Source organism: Leuciscus leuciscus (genome assembly GCF_965113295.1).
Source record: "Leuciscus leuciscus genome assembly, chromosome: 3".
NCBI classification, from domain to species: domain Eukaryota; kingdom Metazoa; phylum Chordata; class Actinopteri; order Cypriniformes; family Leuciscidae; genus Leuciscus; species Leuciscus leuciscus.
The window spans coordinates 52957813-52979246 of record NC_138727.1 but is presented as its reverse complement, the minus strand read 5'-3'; the positions used below and the strand labels follow the sequence as shown (position 1 = coordinate 52979246).

General features: G+C 35.9%; 3 protein-coding genes across 3 annotated transcripts in view; 1 reads left to right on the top strand and 2 right to left on the bottom strand.

Annotated features, from left to right (window-relative positions):
- LOC309493832 (CD209 antigen-like protein 2) overlaps positions 1 to 21434 on the bottom strand; it is a 161701-nt gene that overhangs the window by 40586 nt on the left and 99681 nt on the right. The gene's annotated exons all lie outside the window — the stretch shown is intronic.
- Positions 1 to 21434, top strand: part of LOC309493736 (uncharacterized protein) — a 115842-nt gene that overhangs the window by 34527 nt on the left and 59881 nt on the right. The window contains exon 3 of the mRNA XM_082162954.1: positions 13228 to 13445. Within this exon, the coding sequence (XP_082019080.1) occupies positions 13228 to 13445 (218 nt within the window). The remainder of the gene's footprint in view (positions 1 to 13227; positions 13446 to 21434) is intronic.
- The window catches only part of LOC309493702 (zinc finger MYM-type protein 1-like), a 96730-nt gene that overhangs the window by 71445 nt on the left and 3851 nt on the right, over positions 1 to 21434 (bottom strand). The window lies entirely within an intron of this gene.

The following is a 21434-nucleotide window of genomic DNA, read 5'->3' as shown; positions in this document are numbered from 1 at the left end:
TGATTGCTTTAATCCGGAAATTAAATAAAGTAAATCTGGTTAGTTTTAAGTGAAGCTGGTAATAAGTGTACGGCCATGCATTTCACCTTTTTGTTTGGCAAAATGACATCAGCAGAGGTCAAAATCTTGACATCAAATTGACATCGACACTTTGGCGTCAATATGACTTTCATTTTTGACCTATTTCGTGCAACATTTTGACATCAATGTGCCTGCTGGGACTGTCAGAAATATGGGTACAGTAGGAGTCCATTTCTGGCCCCCAAGGTACATATATGTCCCCAAGCATTAAAAGGTATATATACCGTTTCTTTTAAAGGTTAAGGTACAATATCAAAAGACAGCCTCTGCTAAGTAAATTTTTTTTTGTAAAAAAAAAGTTTTTTTTAAAAATGTTTTAATTAGGGCTGGGCGATTTAAATCGCGATATCGTTATGCGCATCTCGTCAGTAAAGCCGGTCCCTTGATTAGTAGTAAATCACCATCACCTGCTTTCAGATGGAGCGGCATTTAAAGCTGATGAGAGAATTAAGTGATTAATTTAGTGATGATTGAGCATTATTGAAGACACCTGATGTTAACAAGCAGAATCACTGAAGGAGAAAATCACAAATTGTAAGTTACCATTAACCCTCTGGAGTCTGAGCGTTTTTTTGGGCCCTGGGGGTGTTCTGACATGCTCTGACATTTGTGCTTTTTTCAGTTGCTTATAAACATATTAATGGCAAAGGTGTAAATTCACTCTATAAAGCACAAACAGGACTACAATAATATGTGAGCCACATGTATGTACATGTTTTCATTTTTGAGAGAATAATGTTTATGCGTGGTTATCGAAAAAACTAAAAATTAAAGTTTTTGAAATAAGGCCACAAAACACATACTAAATATGTGGCAATAAGACTTTTGACTAATGGATGTCGTCGCCTATAGTTTTTTCTTCAAAATTATGTGAAAATAGTCTTGCTTTATCGTTCACATAAAACCATACATTGATTTAAATTGATGTAAAACAGGTTTTGCTTGGAAAGCCAATATGCGAGGGGGCGTGAACGAGGAGTGGTTTACACCTTAGAATACACCCACTCTGCATAATTAGCCATTCATTCAGGTGTGACACTGACTGAGCCACAATGCAAGGACAAAAGATATATTTAGAAGAAGACTTATATTGACCATTTAAGATTTTGCTTACATCTATCTTGTAAATATGTTTTGCTATTTTATTAAAATGGTTACAATTACAACTCTTTCTTTGTAAAAAAAATGATTAGGCCTATAGGCCTACATTTTATCTATGTATTCATTAGTTTGAATATAACCAACATTGGCACAGCTAACATCTTAGTTGATGACTTTATTTTTGACAAAAATAGTATTTTATATATAGAAATGGCTAAACAAAAGCTTATTTGATGTGGCAGTATATTCTACAGTAAAAACTGTACCCAAATCTAGTCAACAAAATGTTGTCTTTCATATTTCGTCTGACTGTAACGTTGTTTTCATGAAATATTAGGGCATATTGTTAATTTGCAGTTTAATACGTTGCTTATACAAATAGCCTACATTTTATTTCAACATTCAGTCGATGTTTACTTATCTCAGTATAGCAATGCAGTTTGCTAAAACATCATCATTCATTCACACACGCGATTTAAATTTAAACTGTCTTTGCCAGCTGTGGTAAACAGCGCGCATCTCTGCCGTTTATTCATTCATAAACAGAAACCCACGTGAAGAAATTCACGTGAGAAGGAAAAAACTTACAGTATTCCTCAGCTCGCTCCTCGATATACCCGCACTTCTGAGGGACATTTTCCATTAGTATTATTCCTCACAGCGCTGCAAGACGGTGTAAACAATGATCTAAATAAACTTGTGTGTTTTCTCGAGCTGATGGGGGCGTTCACAGGATTGCCTCAGCCATTTGCGTTTGAATAGTGCGCGCTCTCCGTGGGCGTGGCCGATTATAACGTAATGAGATGAGATGAGCTCGACTGGAATCGCTCTCTTTTAATACAGATTTCACAAGATGAGAATATTAGCTTTTTATATAAATTACTTCATTTAAAAGAAGAGAATTCAAGCTTCATGCCTGTGTGTCTGTATGTCTGTTTGACTGAGTATTCGCTGAGTTATTGTTAATTTTCGGACGCGTTTCAGAATGGACTTCACTGGCAGAGAGAAGGCAGAACTCGCTTCGTGTTTATTTTTCTTTATTTGGCAAAAAGCACAACACTTTGTTTTTATTGTGAGTATACACAAAAATAATACACATTTAACAGAATCGATTGATGTATGAAACACCTATGGAAAATCAAAGTCAACAGAGTATTTATGAGTTTCTTTTACACTAATAAAAAAAAAGCGAGCTGGTATCGCCGGCGATACCGTAGACCTCAGGGGGTTAAGGGGGTGGTTCGGGATTTTTGACATCGGACCTCATTTTTAAGTCAGCCTGGTTGTTATTCATCAGTGGAGACATTTTTTTTTCAAAATTATCCAGTCCTTATATTTGGATAGTTAGCCGATGCTAGGCTAGCGCGAGTCAATGGTATATGTTAGCCAGCCATTAAAAACCGTTTTACCCACTCCACAGTGCACCAAACGCAAATCAATTATAACACTAGACTATCGATGTATATGTCCATTGAGAGAATAATGTTAGAAATCAAACTTACCTTTCATCTCAATGATCCCAAAGGAACTAGTTTCTCAATAGCTGCGGAATTTTACTTTGCTCCGGTTAGTAATGCGGCAAAAAGTAAACACAGAACAGAAGCGCACTGTAATCAGTGTACCAGCGGCAGGTAAATACACTTGCGTCATGTGTGTACCGGCTCACTCGGTTGCCTAGGTAATCAATATCACTCCGCTGCTGCTGTAGACAAGGCTTATGATTACAGGGAACAAATTATAACTAATGCAATGTGATGAAAGGTAAGTTTGATTTCTAACATTATTCTCTCAACGGACATATACATCGAAAGTCTAGTGTTATAATTGATTTGCGTTTGGTGCACTGTGGAGTGGGTAAAACGGTTTTTAATGGCTGGCTAACATATACCATTGATTCGCGCTAGCCTAGCATCGGCTAACTATCCAAAATAAGGACTGGATAATTTTTTTTTTTAAATGTCTCCATTGATGAATAACAACCAGGCTGACTTAAAAATGAGGTCCGATGTCAAAAATCCCGAACCACCCCTTTAACACTAGAAGTGCCATGGCGGTCATTTTGACCGTTTTGAATTTTATATCTGCAATAACTTTGTTGAAAAAATAAATAAAATCCTGCCGGTACCTGACTTTTCCTAAAAGTGTCTGTATTTTCATTTAAAATGTTTTTCATATAAATTGCACATAAGGCAAAAAAACAAATGAACATATTTACCTATTTCGGCCATAGACGGTCATATTGACCGCACTGAATTTCGCGGTATTATTATAGGCTATACCAATATACACAACAATAAAATGTGGTAAAAATACACAAAACATATTCAACAACAAATAATTTAAATGTAATGATATTCAGAACAGAACAAGAATGAAAAAATAACTATAAACAAGCCAAAATGAAATACTTTATAAGCGAAAGTGAAAGTAAGCGGCGTTAGGCTCACGTACGTAATTCTCTAATTAGAATCAAAATGTTTCAACATGTATTTGGATGGTAAACTATTTTAAACTAAACTACTTTATTATAGGCTTTGTACTTCACTCACGTTCCAATATCGACGGAAAAAATCATCCTCTTCACACGTGCAAGTTGGTACGAATTGTACGAGGCTATACTGACTATATAAACAGAGCAGTGGAATTTTTATATGTTAGGTTGACTATTTTATTATGGCTATAATGAACAGGCTGCAATGTCAAGACTGCAATGCTGTAATATGGTGTGTGTGTGTGTGTGTGTGTGTGTGTGTGTGTGTGTGTGTGTGTGTGTGTGTGTCGGCGGGCGCGATCGAACAGTGGAAACATGAAAACATAGGCTACACTGTTAGACCTTACCGGGTTTTTTTACAGTAAAATACTGGCAACACTGTTGCCAGTAATATACTGTTAATTGTACAGTTCTTTACTGTAATCTACAGTTTGTTTCTGTAAAAATGCACTAAATTAAAATTCAAGTTAACTAATTTCACTTGCAGAAACCGACTGCCTTAAATTGACCAACTGTCATTTAAATGTATTAACAAAAATTTAAAATGCATAAATAATCTGAGCAAAGTATTACTTTGAACTTCTTTCATTTGAGACCACTAAAAAACTATTGTACATAAAAAGATTTCCACTGGACCAGCAACTACACAGTCACCACCTGTTAAATAAAGCAACATGCAGCAAATCATCAATATTTGTAGATCTTCTCCTGGACTGAAGCACAGGCTCTACTCTTCTGCACAATGGTGACCCAAAAACTAAATTTTTACAGTAAACTACTGGCAACAGTGTTGCCAGTATAAACCTGTTTTATAACTTACAGTTTATTACTGTTAAAATACATTTTGTGGGTGTGTCTTTTTATCTTACACTGTTAACCCTTTCAACCCCACAGGAAAATCCACAGTACAAAGAGTAAAAAGTAACATTGACGCAGTGTTGCAGTGAGATAATTAAGTGAATATGTTGAATAATAAGTTAATAAGTGAAATAAGTGATTGTTGAGCATTAGTGAATAACGCCTGCTGTTAACAAGCAGAATCACTGAAGGAAAGAGGAACACACAAACAGAAAAAAGAGAAACACAAGAACTACAACTACCTTCCAGCCATTACACATTTTTACACTTATTATTAACAGTACGACTTTATTTCTGTCATACATCTACAGAAGTTGTTATTGAGATGTTTAATTGAAAATGTTTGGTTTGAAGTTACCATGATGGAGATCAGTGTTTGCTTTAGTTGGGATGCTGATGCTTGACTATTTAACATTACTATTTCACTGGCTGAATGAACTGTGTCTTTGCACTTGTGCACATACAGTTTATGAATGATTGCAGTTATACTGATTATGATGAAAAAAACTCACCGTATAGCCTGTTCATACGCTAAATCTCTTTCAGTTTTTAATTCTGTATCTAAAGTGTTATATTACCACCAGTGTGAAACTACAGTAATAAATTACAATGATAATTTTTTTAACACATAATGCACAGCCTAAAAAAGAAACAGAGCTACAATGTCTTGTAAAAACACTGAGATATCAAACATCTGCATATGTCTCTCATCAATGGTTGCAATAATTTATTTGTATTTATTTATTCATGCAGGAGTGCATGCTGGGAGTTTTATACAATCCTGGAACCCAGCATGCATTGCGACATGAAAGTTTTTATTGTCACCATTGTTGAGATTCATGAGTTGATTGTTTATGTCTGTGTGTGTCTGAGTTAAGCAGGAGTTTAAAAAGTTTTAAAACACTATATTATTTCAATATTCTTCAGAATAACAAATTACAGAAACATTGCTGTATTTCACTTTATAGATTTACAGATATGATTAATATGAAACACCCATAAATCCAAAAATTTTACACTGGTTAAGATCAGAGAATCAGACATGTCCAGGATGATTATGTAATCATCACAACAGTCATAAACACCTTATCATCTTTCTCTTTACTTTTTCTTGCCATAACACATGTGTTTTATAAACTCATAGTTAAAGCAGTCAGAGAATAACTGATATAATAAAGTCAATGGTTCAAGAGCCCAACTAAAACAAATACTGATCTCCATCATGGTGATAATAACTTTATTATTTTCAATAAAACATCAACAATTAAATATCTGTTAATTCTCAACAATAACTTTTGTACAAAAGAAATAATGTTAAACTGGTTTGTAAACTGGTTTCACACTCAGTGTTGCTGGAAGTCAGTTGTAGTTCTTGTGTTTCTCTTTTTTCTGTTCTTGTTTCTCTGTCCTTCAGTGATTCTGCTTATCAGGTGTTCATCAGTTTCTCAATTCACTCACTTCTTTTCATTCACTCTGTCAAGTGGACTATATTAGTGAACTAATGTAGGGAATAGTGAATGAGGGTATAGGGTGTGATTGGGAAAACAGCCTCTGAGTGTCGATTTTGAGCACTGTTCATTCACAGTATATTCCTGTAAGCTAGTTTTGTTTTCTACGGTATATTACTGTTTTAATGGAAAATGGTATGATACTGTCAGAATTAGGCCTTTTTTTACAGCAAGGGTTAACAGTGTACTCCGTTATTTTGTTCAGGACATCTACAGATATTATTTATAAATGTATAATTAAACTTGTTTAAATGTACAGTTTGGTGTTGTTTTGTTTTTAAAATATATCCTAATACAATAAATGCATTAATCTCTCAATTGGGTATGTATCATTAAAGATATAGAGTTTGGAATCTAGCGGTCAAAATCTAGCGGAACATTATTGAAGACACCTGATGTTAACAAGCAGAATCACTGAAGGAGAAAATCTCAAATTGTAAGCCACCGTTATGACGATCAATGGTTGCTTTAGATGGACTCTTGGCCCTTATATTATTAACTTTAGATTTTGTTTGTCTGTTGTTTCTGAATTATAATCACCAGTTGAACAAAGAAAAAAGTGATCTGATGGTGTTGGTTATATTATGACAATCATCATTTGAACTTGATCACTGAACTCATTAAAATCCTTCTTTCTGACTTTGATTTATATTGTTGGTTACAGCATAACTGTGAATCTGCATAAATGGCCAGAATTTTTGATATAATATAAAAGATTTCTTAAAAGTTGTTTAAAAAAAATAAATAAATTGTTTTAGGCACACACAGAGGTCAAGATTCAGTCTATGCATCTCAACAATGGTGAGGAGCAGAATATTCAATTAGGAAAAGTAAATTACATAGACAATTCAGATCATAATTTATTCATACCGCAATGCATGATGGGAGCCATTAATGAGTTGTGATTGGTGGCAGCCACTGCAACATGCTTTATTATTGCCACCATTGTTGAGATTCACAGGCTGATTATTGATGTCTGTGTTTTAAATGAATTTATTTGAAAGTCTTTTGATCAGAACAATGTTTATTAAATATTTTGAATTAGAAGTAAAGTATTGATAATCACAGTCTGAAGAATCACAAAGCTGCTGCTAACAAGTTAAACCAAACTTTCTCAATAAGTTTCCTTTTTCAAATCACAGCATGATTATGTCTAAACATATCCAACACTATAAGATAACATTTTACTTTGTTCATTTAACTGTTATAAATCCATAACAGCAGACAAACAACAGTAAATATTAAAGTAAACATATAATGGTCTAGAGCCCAACTAAAGCAAACACCCATCGCCTTAATGGTGGCTTACAATTTGAGATTTTCTCCTTCAGTGATTCTGCTTGTTAACATCAGGTGTCTTCAATAATGCTCAATTATCACTAAATTAATCACTTAATTCTCTCATCAGCTTTAAATGCCGCTCCATCTGAAAGCAGGTGATGGTGATTTACTACTAATCAAGGAACCGGCTTTACTGACGAGATGCGCATAACAATATCGCGATTTAAATCGCCCAGCCCTACATCCGATGTACACTTGCTGAGACACTATTTCCCACAATCCAACACGATAAGGCGATAGAGCGCGAATGAAAAATAAATATAACGGACGGCAACAATGTCACCATAGCAACGGCGCACGCGAGATAGAAAACAATCATTTGAAGGACACTTAACAATCATTTGACTGACTGGAAACCCCGTGAAAGTAATGAAAGTAATGTTTAAATAACGGAGGGGGGGTTTTTTGGACAGTTTTATGTGTTTATTTATTTATTTATATACCGTTATATCTATATTTGAATAAACAAATGTGTTGTGTAGTGTTTTGTTCTCTTTTATTTTCACATATAAATGTAAAAAGTAAATAAATATGACAAGCAAGTCTTTTTTTAAATCAAATAACGCAATAAACGTGAAAAATACATACATACAATTGTTACATACAATTCATACAGCCAAAAAAGGAAATTTCAAAGATGGGTAAGTAATGTTTATGACGAAATTGTCCGAGCTCTCTGGCGCGTGATGATTATGTCAGCGTCCGAATTCGCTCACTCATTTTCGTTCACTCTTTGCTGATGTAGTGCACTCAACTGCCATTCACTATGTAGGGATTAGTGAATGAGTGAACGAGTGAGCGGTTTCAGACACAGCTCATATTCTTCTCTTCTTTAGCTATAGTTCTTTTGAGGCAGTTTCTTTCTATCGTGTTATTTTAATAACGACTGTCAAGAGCATATTATTGTAACACTTGAGTGGTTGTTAATGCGCAAGAGCGAATCTCTTCGCAGGCGAATTTCTTTCTCTCTCACACACATGTCGGGTCGCACTTTCAAAATTCGCTCTGCATTCGCTGACTCGCTGAGATATTGCGCGTGCACGCTCAATCTTGGTCCTTTTGACTCAATCTCCATACTTTTTATATAATTATCTAACCTCTTTTATTTAATGTGTTTATAAGTATTCTATTCTCTGGACTCGTGACTTGACTTGGACTCGCGGACTGATGACTCGTGCTTGGACTCGGATTTGAGGATAGCCTAAAATTGGACTTGAACATTCATCAAATGAATGACGTTGGATGAAGTTTCTGACCAAATAGGTTATAAAATTTTGATTTAAGATGTTACACTTTTCCTGTTTCGGGCTCCAAGACTGGCCGGGATCTCTTTTTTTTCCGGCACAAGAACGAGCAGAGAGAAAGCCCGGGCCGCGCGCGCACTCACCATCTTCAAACGCTACAGAGCCCTGCCTATGGTCAGAGGTGGAAAGTCCAGGGGTCAGAAAGTAAAAGTCCTGCCACATATTTATTCCACCCATGAACTCACACAGCAAAAACTCCAGTGTTAAATAAACTCTCCTGGGAGTTTATTCGGCTGCAGACTCAAGAGTGTTAAAGTTAATGAGATAATTTAGTGATTGATTGAGTGATGATTGAGCATTACTGAAGACACATGATGTTAACAAGCAGAATCACCAAAGGATAAAATCTCTTTTTTAAGTTGCCATTATGGTGATTAGTGTTTGCTTTAGTTGGGCACTTGTCCCCTAAACCAATAACGTTAGATTTTATTTGGCTGTTCTTTCGGAGTTATAACTTTCAGATGAACTAAGAGAAAAGCTGATCAGGTCGTTTTGGTTATATTTTGACATAATCATCTTTTGACTTGAATTACAAAGCTCATTCAGAGAGTTAGGTTTACCTTGTTGATTACAGCAGTCTATGATTCTACAGTACACTCGTTTCAATATAATCAGCATTTTCAATATAATCCAAAACATTTCTTTAAAGTTGTTCTGATCAACACTTTGAAAAGTTTTTTTTGTTTTGTTTGGACACAGAGACATCAATAATCAGCCTGTGAATCTCAACAATGGTGACAATAATAAAGCATGTTGCAGTGCATTCTGGGTGCCACCAATCAAAACTCATTCATGGCTTCCATCATGCATTGCGGTATGAATAAATTATGATCTGAATTGTTTTAGTAATTTCCTTTTCCTAATTGAATATTCTTTTTGTCACCATTGTTGAGATTCATACACTGTGCCTTAAAGAAAGATTTTTTTTTAATTTTTTTTTTTATATCAGAACTTTTAAGAAATCATTTGGATTATATTGACAAATCTCGATATTATTCAGTAGAATCACTGTGATGCTGTTATGACCAATATACATTTAAGTCAGAGATTAGGCTCTAAATGGGTTCAGTGATTCAGGTCAAATGATGATTATGTTAATATATAATCAACACCTGTTCACCTTTTCTTTTTGTTCATCTGGCTGTTATAACTCAGGTACAGCAGCCAAACGAAATCTAAAGTTAAACATTTAAAGGTCAACCGCCCAACTAAATCACACACTGATCCCCATAATGGTGACTAAAATTGTGCTTTTTCACCTTCAGTGATTCTGCTTGTTAACATCAGGTGTCTTCAATAATGGCCAATCATCACTCAATCAATCACTCAATTACCTCATTAACTTTAACACTCATATTTTAACACTTTAACACTATTGAGTCTGGAGCCAAATAAACTCCCAGGAGAGTTCATTTAACACTGGAGTTTTTGCTGTGCAGCTGATTTCACTAATTAGTTCTCTCTCCTGCTGAATTAGCAAATCCAGGTGATTGGAACAAAATACTGAGGAGGACTTTTACTTTCTGAACCTGGACTTTCCACCTCTGCCTATGGTTAATGCATCCCCAACCTCCGCTCCACCCCCCAGTGGAACTGGTACGGTCCAACCGCGAGCAAAACACAGAGAAATGGAAAATCACAGCAATGAGTATTTTTTTTATGTTTGTTCAAAAATCAGACTCGGACGCAACAACCCAGCTTGTAGAATTGAAAATTAAACTGAGAAGCAATTATCCGTTTGTGAATTATTCCAAAGAAATGGAAAATGAAAGTTTGAAGCCAATTTTTCATTTGGTTAATTTTGATGGTGCAAATTGAACAAAGAACTGCAAAGCGTTACACGGACCATTACAGCATCACTGCTATTCTACAGCATAAGATCCAGAATTTTTGAAATAATCTAAAGGATTTCTTAAAAGTTGTTCTGATAAAACAAATCTTTCTTTTAGGCACACACAGACATCATTAATCAGTGTATGAATCTCAACAATGGTGACAAACAGAATATTCAATTAGGGAAAGGAAATTAATAAGACAACTCAGATCATAATTTATTCATACCGCAATGCATGATTGGAGCCATGAATGAGTTTTGATTGGTGACACCCAGAATGCACTGCAACATGCTTTATTTTGCACATGATGTTTTGAACAAGTGTATCAAGTAAACACACAGACATCAAGATTTTGCATATGATTCACAACAATGGTGACAATCAAAACAAAAAAGCTTGGGAATTAAGGATGAGTTTTGTACTATGAAAGCTACCCATCATGCATTGCAGCATGAAGCTTTTTTTATTTTTTTTATTGTCACCATTGTTGTGAATCATATGCAAAATCTTGATGTCTGTGTGTTTACATGATACACTCGTTCAAAACATCATGTGCACATGCTATTTATACATCTTCAAATAAGTGATAATTTTTAATGGCTTTAGAACCAATATTGCAGTCCCACAAGGTTGGTGGTTATGAACAGCAAAGCATCTGACAACACTAGAAGCTTTTTTTGTGATGATTTCAACATCACCAAAAAGCTGATAACAGCTGATCTTACTTATTATTGGCTTTCTCTGCCACAACAATTGTGCTTTACAAACACACAGATAAAGCAGTCAAATAAGAGTTAAAGTAAAAGGAATGGGGACCAAGAGCCCAACTAAAGCAAACACTGATCACCACAATGGTGACACTTCAAATTAAACAAATATCAACATCTAAACCTCTGTTAATTCTCATTAAGATCATCTGACAGCAATAGTCAAAGTAATTATGTCTAAATAAGACCATAAATGATGCTGAAAATATGTCCACAATGGCCACATCTGAACTAGTTTTAACCTTGTACGAAGGTTCGATGAACGTCTAGATATCGGACGTGCAGAACACGTCAAAAAAAGACGTCATAAAAACTTTCATTCTGGCTCCTCAGAGGACGTCTTTTCAACGTCCGACTTTTGTGACAAAGACGTTGAAAAGACGTCTTTTGGACATCATTTTGCTTAGTTAACAAGCAGAATCACTGAAGGACAAAACCGTAATGTTAAAACCATAATTTTAAGTCACCATTACGGGGATCGGTGTGTGTTTTAGTTGGGCTCTTTACCCTTAAACTGTTAACTTTAGATTTTGTTTGGCTGCTGTACCTGAGTTATAACAGTCAGATGAACAAATAGAAAAGGTGATCTGATGGTGTTGGTTTTGATTTAACATAATCATCATTTCACAATCATTTGATCTGAATCATTGAATTCATATAGAGCCCAATTTCTGAGTTAGGTTTCCTTTATCAATTATAGCAGCACTGACCTCGTACAGCATATTATTTTTAGCCTTTCAATGAAATCCAAATGATCAAATCAATAAAAAAAAACTTCAACTTCTTTTTATGTAGGCACACACAGACATCAAGAATTAGCGTATGAATCTCAGCAATGGTGACAAACAGATCAACTCTGATCATAAGCTCATTATTTATTCATGCAGCAATGCATGATGGGAGCCATGAATGAGTTTTGATTGGTGGCACCCAGAATGCACTGCAACATGCTTTATAATTGTCACCATTGTTGAGATTCACAGGCTGATTCTTGAAAAAATTTAGTAAATTCAACTCAAAACAGTTTAGCTAAAATTATGAATATAGTTAATCTGAAATTACTAATAAAATATAAGTACAACCAATTTACAAAATATAAGTACACTCAACTTAAAAAAAAAATATATCTGGATTTAGATAAATTTATTTCGTGCAACCCCTTGACATAATAAAATTAAGTAAAGTCAACATAACATTTTTTTCAGTGTACAATACACAAACATGGTAGTATGAGTCTGCAGGGAGTTTATAAGTTGAACTTTAAGTGTTTTTTCTTCTCGGAGGCCAGTGTGAAATGAAACCACTTCCCATTTAGGTTTAACACTACTGTAAAAACATACTCATCATTCTAAAGATCACACCTCATCTGTGAAGACGTACTGTCAGACACAGCAAATAATGGATTAGGAGGCTATTTATGAAAATGTTGAACGCAGAGATATTAGGAACACAACTGGACCTCCAACACAGAGTAACGACCAGGATGAAGGAAAAGATGAAAAGCGCAGTAAGCAGAAAATTACTTTAAAGCAGAGATGATGTCAAACTCAAAGGTCACATACAATTTCCCAAAAAATAAATAAAATAAAAATAATTCAAAGAACAATATGTCAATGTTTCAGCTTTTATATTTAACGTGTTTACTGTATAGCAATGTTTGTCTTATAAAATAATATACTATAAAAACCTCTATCTACAGCATTATCTAAAGACAAGGGTAGATTAGGCCTACCTAAAAGGGTTGATTTGAAACATAATTTCTAATATTATGGCATGAATGGTTGTTAACTGATACTGTATGTGTGCGTTTTGTCTCTGTTTGTCAGGAGGAAGCAGGTGTTTGGTGTTGAAGACAGTGTGTCTCGGGCTCATGTGTGTTCTTCTGCTGGTCTTCATCACACTGTACATCACCATCACAGCAGAGAGAGACATGTTAAAGAGTTACAAGAACACAGTTGAAGAGTTCAATCACACTATCATCAGCTTACAGGACAATTACACTGATCTAATGACTGAAAAAGACCAACTGAAGAACAGCTTCAGCTCTTTGAGTCAGAAGAAACTGGAGTTAGAGACCAGAGTCAATGATCTCAGTGCTGAGAAAAGTCAGTTACAGGGAAGTTTTGACTCTTTGAATCAGAAGAAACTGGAGTTAGAAAGAAAAGTCACGTCTTTGGATGATGAACTAAAGAAGAAGGCTTCTACACGAGGTCAGCTGAAATCAGTTTTTTGTCCTAGTTCTCTTTTTCTTTACTTTATGCATACAGTTTTGAGAAGTGTTTATGTACAAAACTCTGTGTGGTCCAGGTTTTTTTTCCATATCCAGTGAGTTGAAGAGCTGGTCTGAGAGCAGGCAGTTCTGCAGAGATCGAGGTGGTGATCTGATCATTATCAACACTGAAGAGAAGCAGGTGAGATTGTGTGAGTGACAGTTAATCAATGAGAGGAATCACACTTATTCCTGTTTTTATTGACATACAGAGGTCCATAACTTCATTCATCAAGGAGAGAGTGTGGATTGGTTTGTCTGACTCTGAGACTGAAGGCAGTATGAAATGGGTGGACAATTCACCTCTGAAAACAGGGTAAGTGATAAAACACTCACAGAAAACCACTGTATGTGAATTTGTTAAAGGGATAGTTCACCCAAAAGATTTGCTGTTATTTACTGACCCTCAACCATCTAAGGTGTAGGTGATTTTTTTCTTCAGTTGAACAGTAAGGAAGATTTTTTAGCTGAAACCATTATCCTTGGTGATTCATATAATGAAAATCAACGGCTATCGTCACTTTGAGAAAAAAAAAAAAAAAAAAAAAAAAAAACATTTACAGGCAAAACAAAAAGAAAGGTAACTGGAACAGAAACTGGATTATTTGTTTTGGTTGAATGTAAAAATATTAATTTTAGGATAATTTAACTTAATTAACTTAATTGTTTTGGACAAAATTAAGACTGTTAACCTTATTCAACTAAAGGGCATTGGATTACAGCCACTTGCATGCCCATGACTAAAACCAGAGTTGTATAGTTCAGGGGTCAGAAAGTAAAAGTCCTGCCATGTGTTTATTCCACCCATGAACTCAGTCAGCTGATTTCACTAATTAGTTCTCTCTCCTGTCTGAATTAGCAAATCCAGGTGATTGGAATAAAATACTGAGGAGGACTTTTACTTTCTGAACCTGGACTTTACACCTCTGCATAGCAATGCCACATGTCAGCCAAGAGTAAAGAAATAAACCAGAATTGGACCTTATCGTAGCCAAAAAATCTGTGTATATTAAATATGGAGTAATTTCAGCCTTAATAAGCCTGTTAACAAGCAGAATCACTGAAGGAAAGAGAACAGAAAAAGAGACGAGCAGAAACACAAGAACTACAACTGACTTCAGCCACAGCGGCCAAAAAAGACAAAAAATATAATAAGAGTTAAGAGCCCAACTAATGGAAACACTAATAACTGTTATGGTGACTTTAAATTAAACACATTAGAGTTAAACCTTTGTTAATTCTCAATAAAAACTTCTGTAGACGTCTGACAGAAATAAAGTCAGTCTGGTTAGTAATAAGTGAAGCTGGTAATTCATGAAGACATTCATGCTAACTTTGACTGTGCCACCCTTTTGTGCACCTGGGTTCACTGGTGTTCCTTTCACTGACTTTACATTACTGGATTCTGAGGTTCTTTCAAGGGAGGTGTCCAGCATGAAATCAACTACTTGCTTGCTGGACCCAATTCCGACGGATTTATTAAAATCTTGCTTCCCTGTGTGGTGCCAAATTATCCTTAGAATTATAAATGAATCATTGGAAACTGGGATCGTTCCAGCAGTGTTAAAGACTGCTGCTGTTACGCCAGTACCAAAGAAAGAAAATGTTCCTAGGGATGATTTTAACAACTTTCGTCCCATTTCTAATCTTCCCTGTTTGGCAAAAATACTTGAGCGTGTTGTTGCCTCTCAACTTTGTAATCATCTTACAACCAATAACCTCTTTGAACCCCTTCAGTCAGGTTTTCGTAAATTTCATAGCACTGAAACAGCGTTGGTCAAAGTTACCAATGACTTGTTAATGGCCTCGGATTCTGGTTCTACCTCACTTCTCATTCTTCTTGACCTTAAAGCTGCCTTCGATACTGTGGATCACGGTCTTTTACTTTCCCGTTTAAAAACTGCCTTTGGTGTATCTGGTACAGTTTTGGAATGGTTTAAATCCTATTTTACCGACTGTACCCATTTTGCCTCGATGGGTGGCTTTAGGTCTGACACTCGTCCGGTGTTCACAGGTGTTCCTCAGGGATCAGTTCTGGGCCCACTACTTTTTAATATTTATCTGTCTCCGCTTGGACATCTGTTGCAATCTCTCGGTCTTAATTACCACTTATATGCAGACGACACTCAAATATACATCCATTCTAAACCTGGCGAAGAAATTGATGCTCTTTATCTTTCTGGCTGTATTTCTGAGATTAAGGCATGGATGAATAATAACTTTCTTTGCCTGAACAGTGGGAAAACTGAGGTCATGCTTATAGGTTCCCGTTATCAAATTCGCAAAGCAGCTCCACTATCCCTGTCTGTCGATGGCTCTGTCTTAGAGACCCAGAGTAAGATGAGGAACCTTGTCTTCTTTTCTCTTCAGTTGATCATCTTAGACTGTGTCTGAAGTCAGTTGTAGTTCTTGTGTTTCTGCTCGTCTCTTTTTCTGTTATCTTCTTTCCTTCAGTGATTCTGCTTGTTAACAGGCTTAATAAGGCTGAGATGACTCCATATTTAATATACACAGATTTTATGGCTCAGATTAGGTCCAGTTCTGGTTTATTTCTTTGCTCTTGGCTGACATGTGGCATTGCTATGGCCTGCTTGTGGCCCAGATCTGGCAAACAGGAGCGGTCCGCCCAAGTGCCGTCCTTCCACGCTGCATGTGGGCCAGATCATCTTTCCACGTGTGTCAGATGTGGGCCGGATCTGGAACGTCAAAATGTTGCTATGTGGGAGGTTGTCGATGACCTGAAAGTGGAGTTTTTTGTTTATTTGAACATCCTGATCATATGTGCGTTGTGAGTATTTGCAGCACGTGTGTTGTCCAACTTATAAAGATGTTTTCTTAATTTGCTGGTGTTTTTTTTATTATTTGCATGTGTTTTCTTCATTTGCAGTGCATTGAGCTCTCTCGGCCACCGTCCCTTAAGTCAGTTTTATTCTCATTAAAAGATAGAACATCACAACCTTCATAATCATGCACAGCTCTTCCACAACCACAATCATGACAACCACAACAAAAATAATTCCCATAGATATATTCTATTGATAAACTCTTCTCTGTTTTACTTTTCTCCACTATTATATCTTACCCTTAAAACTTCCTATTGTGGTGCTGTGAATATTGTTGGGTTTCTAAATTACTGGTGTATGTTATTCAGGTTTTGGTACAGCGGTGAGCCAAATAATGCAGATAGAAATGAAGACTGCGTTGAACTGAATCCTACTAAAGACACTTGGAACAACTGGAATGACGTCCCATGCTCTGAGAAGAGGAAATGGATTTGTGAGATTTAAGTTTTAATCCAATCTTTTTTCCACCTTAGAAATATAGCCAGACTGCGTCCCATCCTAAATCTATCTGTTGCCGAGAAACTGATTAATTCATTTGTGGTCATGAGAATGGATTATTGTAATGCAGTTCTAGCTGGAGTTTCCAAATCTACAATTAACAAATTGCAATATGTCCAGAATTCAGCAGCCCGGATTCTGACGGGAACCGGAAAATTCGAACATATTACTCCAGTCTTGAAGTCTTTACACTGGTTACCGGTTAAGTTCCGCGTTGACTTTAAGGTCATGATGTTAACATATAAGGCTTTACATGGCTTAGCACCGCAATACTTGTCTGGTTTACTAAACAGTTACACTCCAACACGTAGACTACGCTCTTCACAGTGTCGCACTTAAAATCTATGGGAGACAGGGCCTTTTCTGTTTATGCTCCAAACCTTTGGAACTCTTTACCGCGTGAACTCAGGGAAGCACAGACTTTGGGTATTTTTAAAGTTCTTCTCAAAACTTATTTTTTTAAGCATGCATTTGATTGCTGATGCCTTTGCGGTTGGTGTATTGTAGTTTTTATTATTAATTTATGCTGTTTATGTTATTATTAATTCCCGCTTTTTGGTGGATTGTGATTTTATGTTCAGCGCTTTGAGAAGCCTCATTTAAAGGCGCTTTATAAAATAAAGCTTATTATTATTATTATTATTAATGCTGTTTGTGGAGTTGTTTAATCCTCCTCTGCTGAGATCTTCACAGATTTAATGTCTTCTTTTCTCTTCAGTTGATCATCTTAGACTGTGTCTGAAGTCAGTTGTAGTTCTTGTGTTTCTGCTCGTCTCTTTTTCTGTTCTCTTCTTTCCTTCAGTGATTCTGCTTGTTAACAGGCTTAATAAGGCTGAGATGACTCCATATTTAATATACACAGATTTTATGGCTCAGATAAGGTCCAGTTCTGGTTTATTTCTTTGCTCTTGGCTGACATGTGGCATTGCTATGGCCTGCTTGTGGCCCAGATCTGGCAAACAGGAGCGGTCCGCCCAAGTGCCGTCCTTCCACGCTGCATGTGGGCCAGATCATCTTTCCACGTGTGTCAGATGTGGGCCGGATCTGGAACGTCAAAATGTTGCTCTGTGGGAGGTTGTCGATGACCTGAAAGTGGAGTTTTTTGTTTATTTGAACATCCTGATCATATGTGCGTTGTGAGTATTTGCAGCACGTGTGTTGTCAAACTTATAAAGATGTTTTCTTAATTTGCTGGTGTTTTTTTTATTATTTGCATGTGTTTTCTTCATTTGCAGTGCATTGAGCTCTCTCGGCCACCGTCCCTTAAGTCAGTTTTATTCTCATTAAAAGATAGAACATCACAACCTTCATAATCATGCACAGCTCTTCCACAACCACAATCATGACAACCACAACAAAAATAATTCCCATAGATATATTCTATTGATAAACTCTTCTCTGTTTTACTTTTCTCCACTATTATATCTTACCCTTAAAACTTCCTATTGTGGTGCTGTGAATATTGTTGGGTTTCTAAATTACTGGTGTTATTCAGGTTTTGGTCCAGCGGTGAGCCAAATAATGCAGATAGAAATGAAGACTGCGTTGAACTGAATCCTACTAAAGACACTGTGAACAACTGGAATGATCTCCCATGCTCTGAGAAGAGGAAATGGATTTGTGAGATTTAAGTTTTAATCCAATCTTGTGGTTTTGCTTCTATTTTTTTATTAACTAATTTACTATTGGGAATGTACAATGTCTGTCTTTTAAACCACTGCCATCTGATGTTCATATGTATTTGTTAGAAGGAAAATGTAAAATTGTCATTATTTTCTTATTGCTTTAATAAATTCACAACATCCAGTTTCTCATGATGTGAATTAGGATGATCTGGGACACCAAACCGCTAATGTGTTCATGACTTGCTTCATTATAAGCAACATTATAATGTCAATATCATTTTATTCTAGCTGTTATTTTGCGTCTCATTTGCTGGTCTGAAGTGTTGAGGTGAAAATCACAGTAAAATATTGAAGTCTGAAGCGTCTCAGATTGCCTTGATTCATCAGTTATTCTGATATTGAGTGTCTTTGAAACTGCTTTTTACTTTTTTTTATTGCTTTTTACTTTTAATAAAATTGTCAATAACCATTATTATTATAGTAAACTGTATTTTTGTTTTTATTTCAAATTCCATTCTTGTGTATCTGTTTATTGCACTATGGCTATATTTGCTCCAGTCCAGCAGGGGCAGCAGAGAGCAGGTTTATCAGACTGAAGTGATCAGAGAGGAACAGAAACATCAGATTCAGGCACTTTCTGCTGTTTCAGCATCATCAATACAAAGGTCCAGGGCTGCGTTCCAGTCCAAAATTGTCATGCCCTTCATTCGCTACCTTCCCTCCGTCTCGTTCATTCGGATGTACGTCATTACTTATGTTGTATGAGTGCCCACTACTGGCGAACCTTTGCAATAGGCTGAACTGGAACTTGCTAAGCCCTTGATCACTTAGAATCCACTGTGCGGTTGATTAATTATTATTTTTTTCCCTAATGAAATTGTTTAATGCAGCACTCTATATGTATATAGGTGTGTTTGAGTTGTTTACATAAAAAATAAATAATAATTAATATATCATAGATTTATGTGTGGTGGGGTAAATTAAACCCGTCCACCCCAGGGCTGCGTTCCACTCCACTTTTAGACACGCACTTGCGAACTTCCCTAAGCACTTCCCCTCGGGGGAATCCCTGCCGCCATTTTGAAGTGTGTTCCACTTCGTGAAGTGGACGAGGGAAGTTTATATGGACAGACCCTCGTTCCCTCGATTTTGACAGAGGGAGTGAGACGAGTCTACTTCATATGCACACTTCAGGCAGCTCCATATACCACAATACAACACGATTGTGAGGTCAAAGCATATTGCGTTTAATTTACCCCACCACAAACAATGGAGACGGAGAGGCTGAAAGCACAGCCTGTTTATTGTCTTTATTTTACAAAAGCACAATATTTTGTTTCGATTGTAAGTGGACACATACAAAAGTAGTCATTTTACAGTTTATTTTTTCATATTTCTTACGCATGTATGACCATAAATGACAGAGTATTTTAAGTCTATTTTGCTGCTATGTGAAAAAAAATCAAGCAAAACGTGCCGGCGCGTTTGTCGACCCCAGAGGATTCAACAACTCCACAAACAGCATTACCAGCTTCACTTATTACTAACCAGACTGACTTTATTTCTGTCAGACGTCTACAAAAGTTTTTATTAAGAATTAACAGAGGTTTAACTCTAATGTGTTTCATTGAAGTCACCATAACAGTTGTTGAGCTCTAAACTCTTATTTAATCTTTTGTCTATTTTGGTCGCTGTGACAGTGTGTTTGTCAAACACATTTGCAGTAGAAGATAAAGCTAAAACAAACTGAGATCAGCTGATGATGGTTACCTGTTGATGGTTTTAAAATCATCTTGAAATAACCTGATGATGTTATTTGAATCTAATCATATCTTGCAGTTTTGTTGTGCCAGTAATATATTTATGTTACAAACCCTGTGTTATTACAACAGGAGATCCAGCAATATTATAAAAATCTGAAGATTTTAACAAACATGAGCATAAAAACTTAACCAAAGCTGACACACACACAGACATCAACAATCAGCGTATGAATCTCAACAATGGTGACAATTATAAGTGCTATGCTCCAATGCATGCTGGGTACCAGCAAAGTACAAAACTCAAAAAACAAACAAAATGCTTTATAGAGGGGTTGAATTGTTTATGCATTGGGTGTGTGTATGGTACATATTTCCATATTTTTGTGGTTTCTCATGTGCTCCTTTCCTAAAAATGACTAATTAGAAGCATTTGGATGTTTACCCTTCTTTTCTTTTCTATCTTTTCTTTTCTATCTTTTCTTATTTTACCATTTGATTAGGCCAAGTGTTACAACATGACACTTGTAAATCAAATCATTCTGCAAATACTATGTCAATATTAAATAGCCCCAATTTTTTTTTTTTTTTTTGGATGTGGAAAAAGTGCCTTTTATATCTCTGCAGGTCATCAGATGTTTCAGGATACAGGTCTTTGTACATGCTTTTGGTACAGTGGAAAAATCATCAACATCAGGTCTTTGCATCTGAAGAAACTTAAGTTGGAGGACAGATTCAAATTTAGGATCTTCTAAGCTTCTACCATTCATATTTGAACTCAAAGTTATGTATTTACTTATTTAATTTATTTATAACATCATAGTGAAAATCAGGGGCGATTCTAGGATTTTCATTTTAGGGGGGCTCAGCCCCCAATGAGGGTATGATGTAAAAAAAAAAAAAAAAAAAAAAAAAAAAAAGTAGTTTATGGTCTAATGTTCATTATTAACTAGTTTCATTCATTCATCCAGTAACATACATATGGTAGGCTATGGTTTTATAATCACTGAGGTTACCGAATGTGAGGTATTTAGGGGGGTTGGGGGGCATGCTCCCCCGAGAAAATTTTGATTTTTCTGATCTACATATGTGGATTTTAAGATGTTTTGAAGGCCAAACAAATTGGATGACAATAGCTTTAAAACAATGTGCG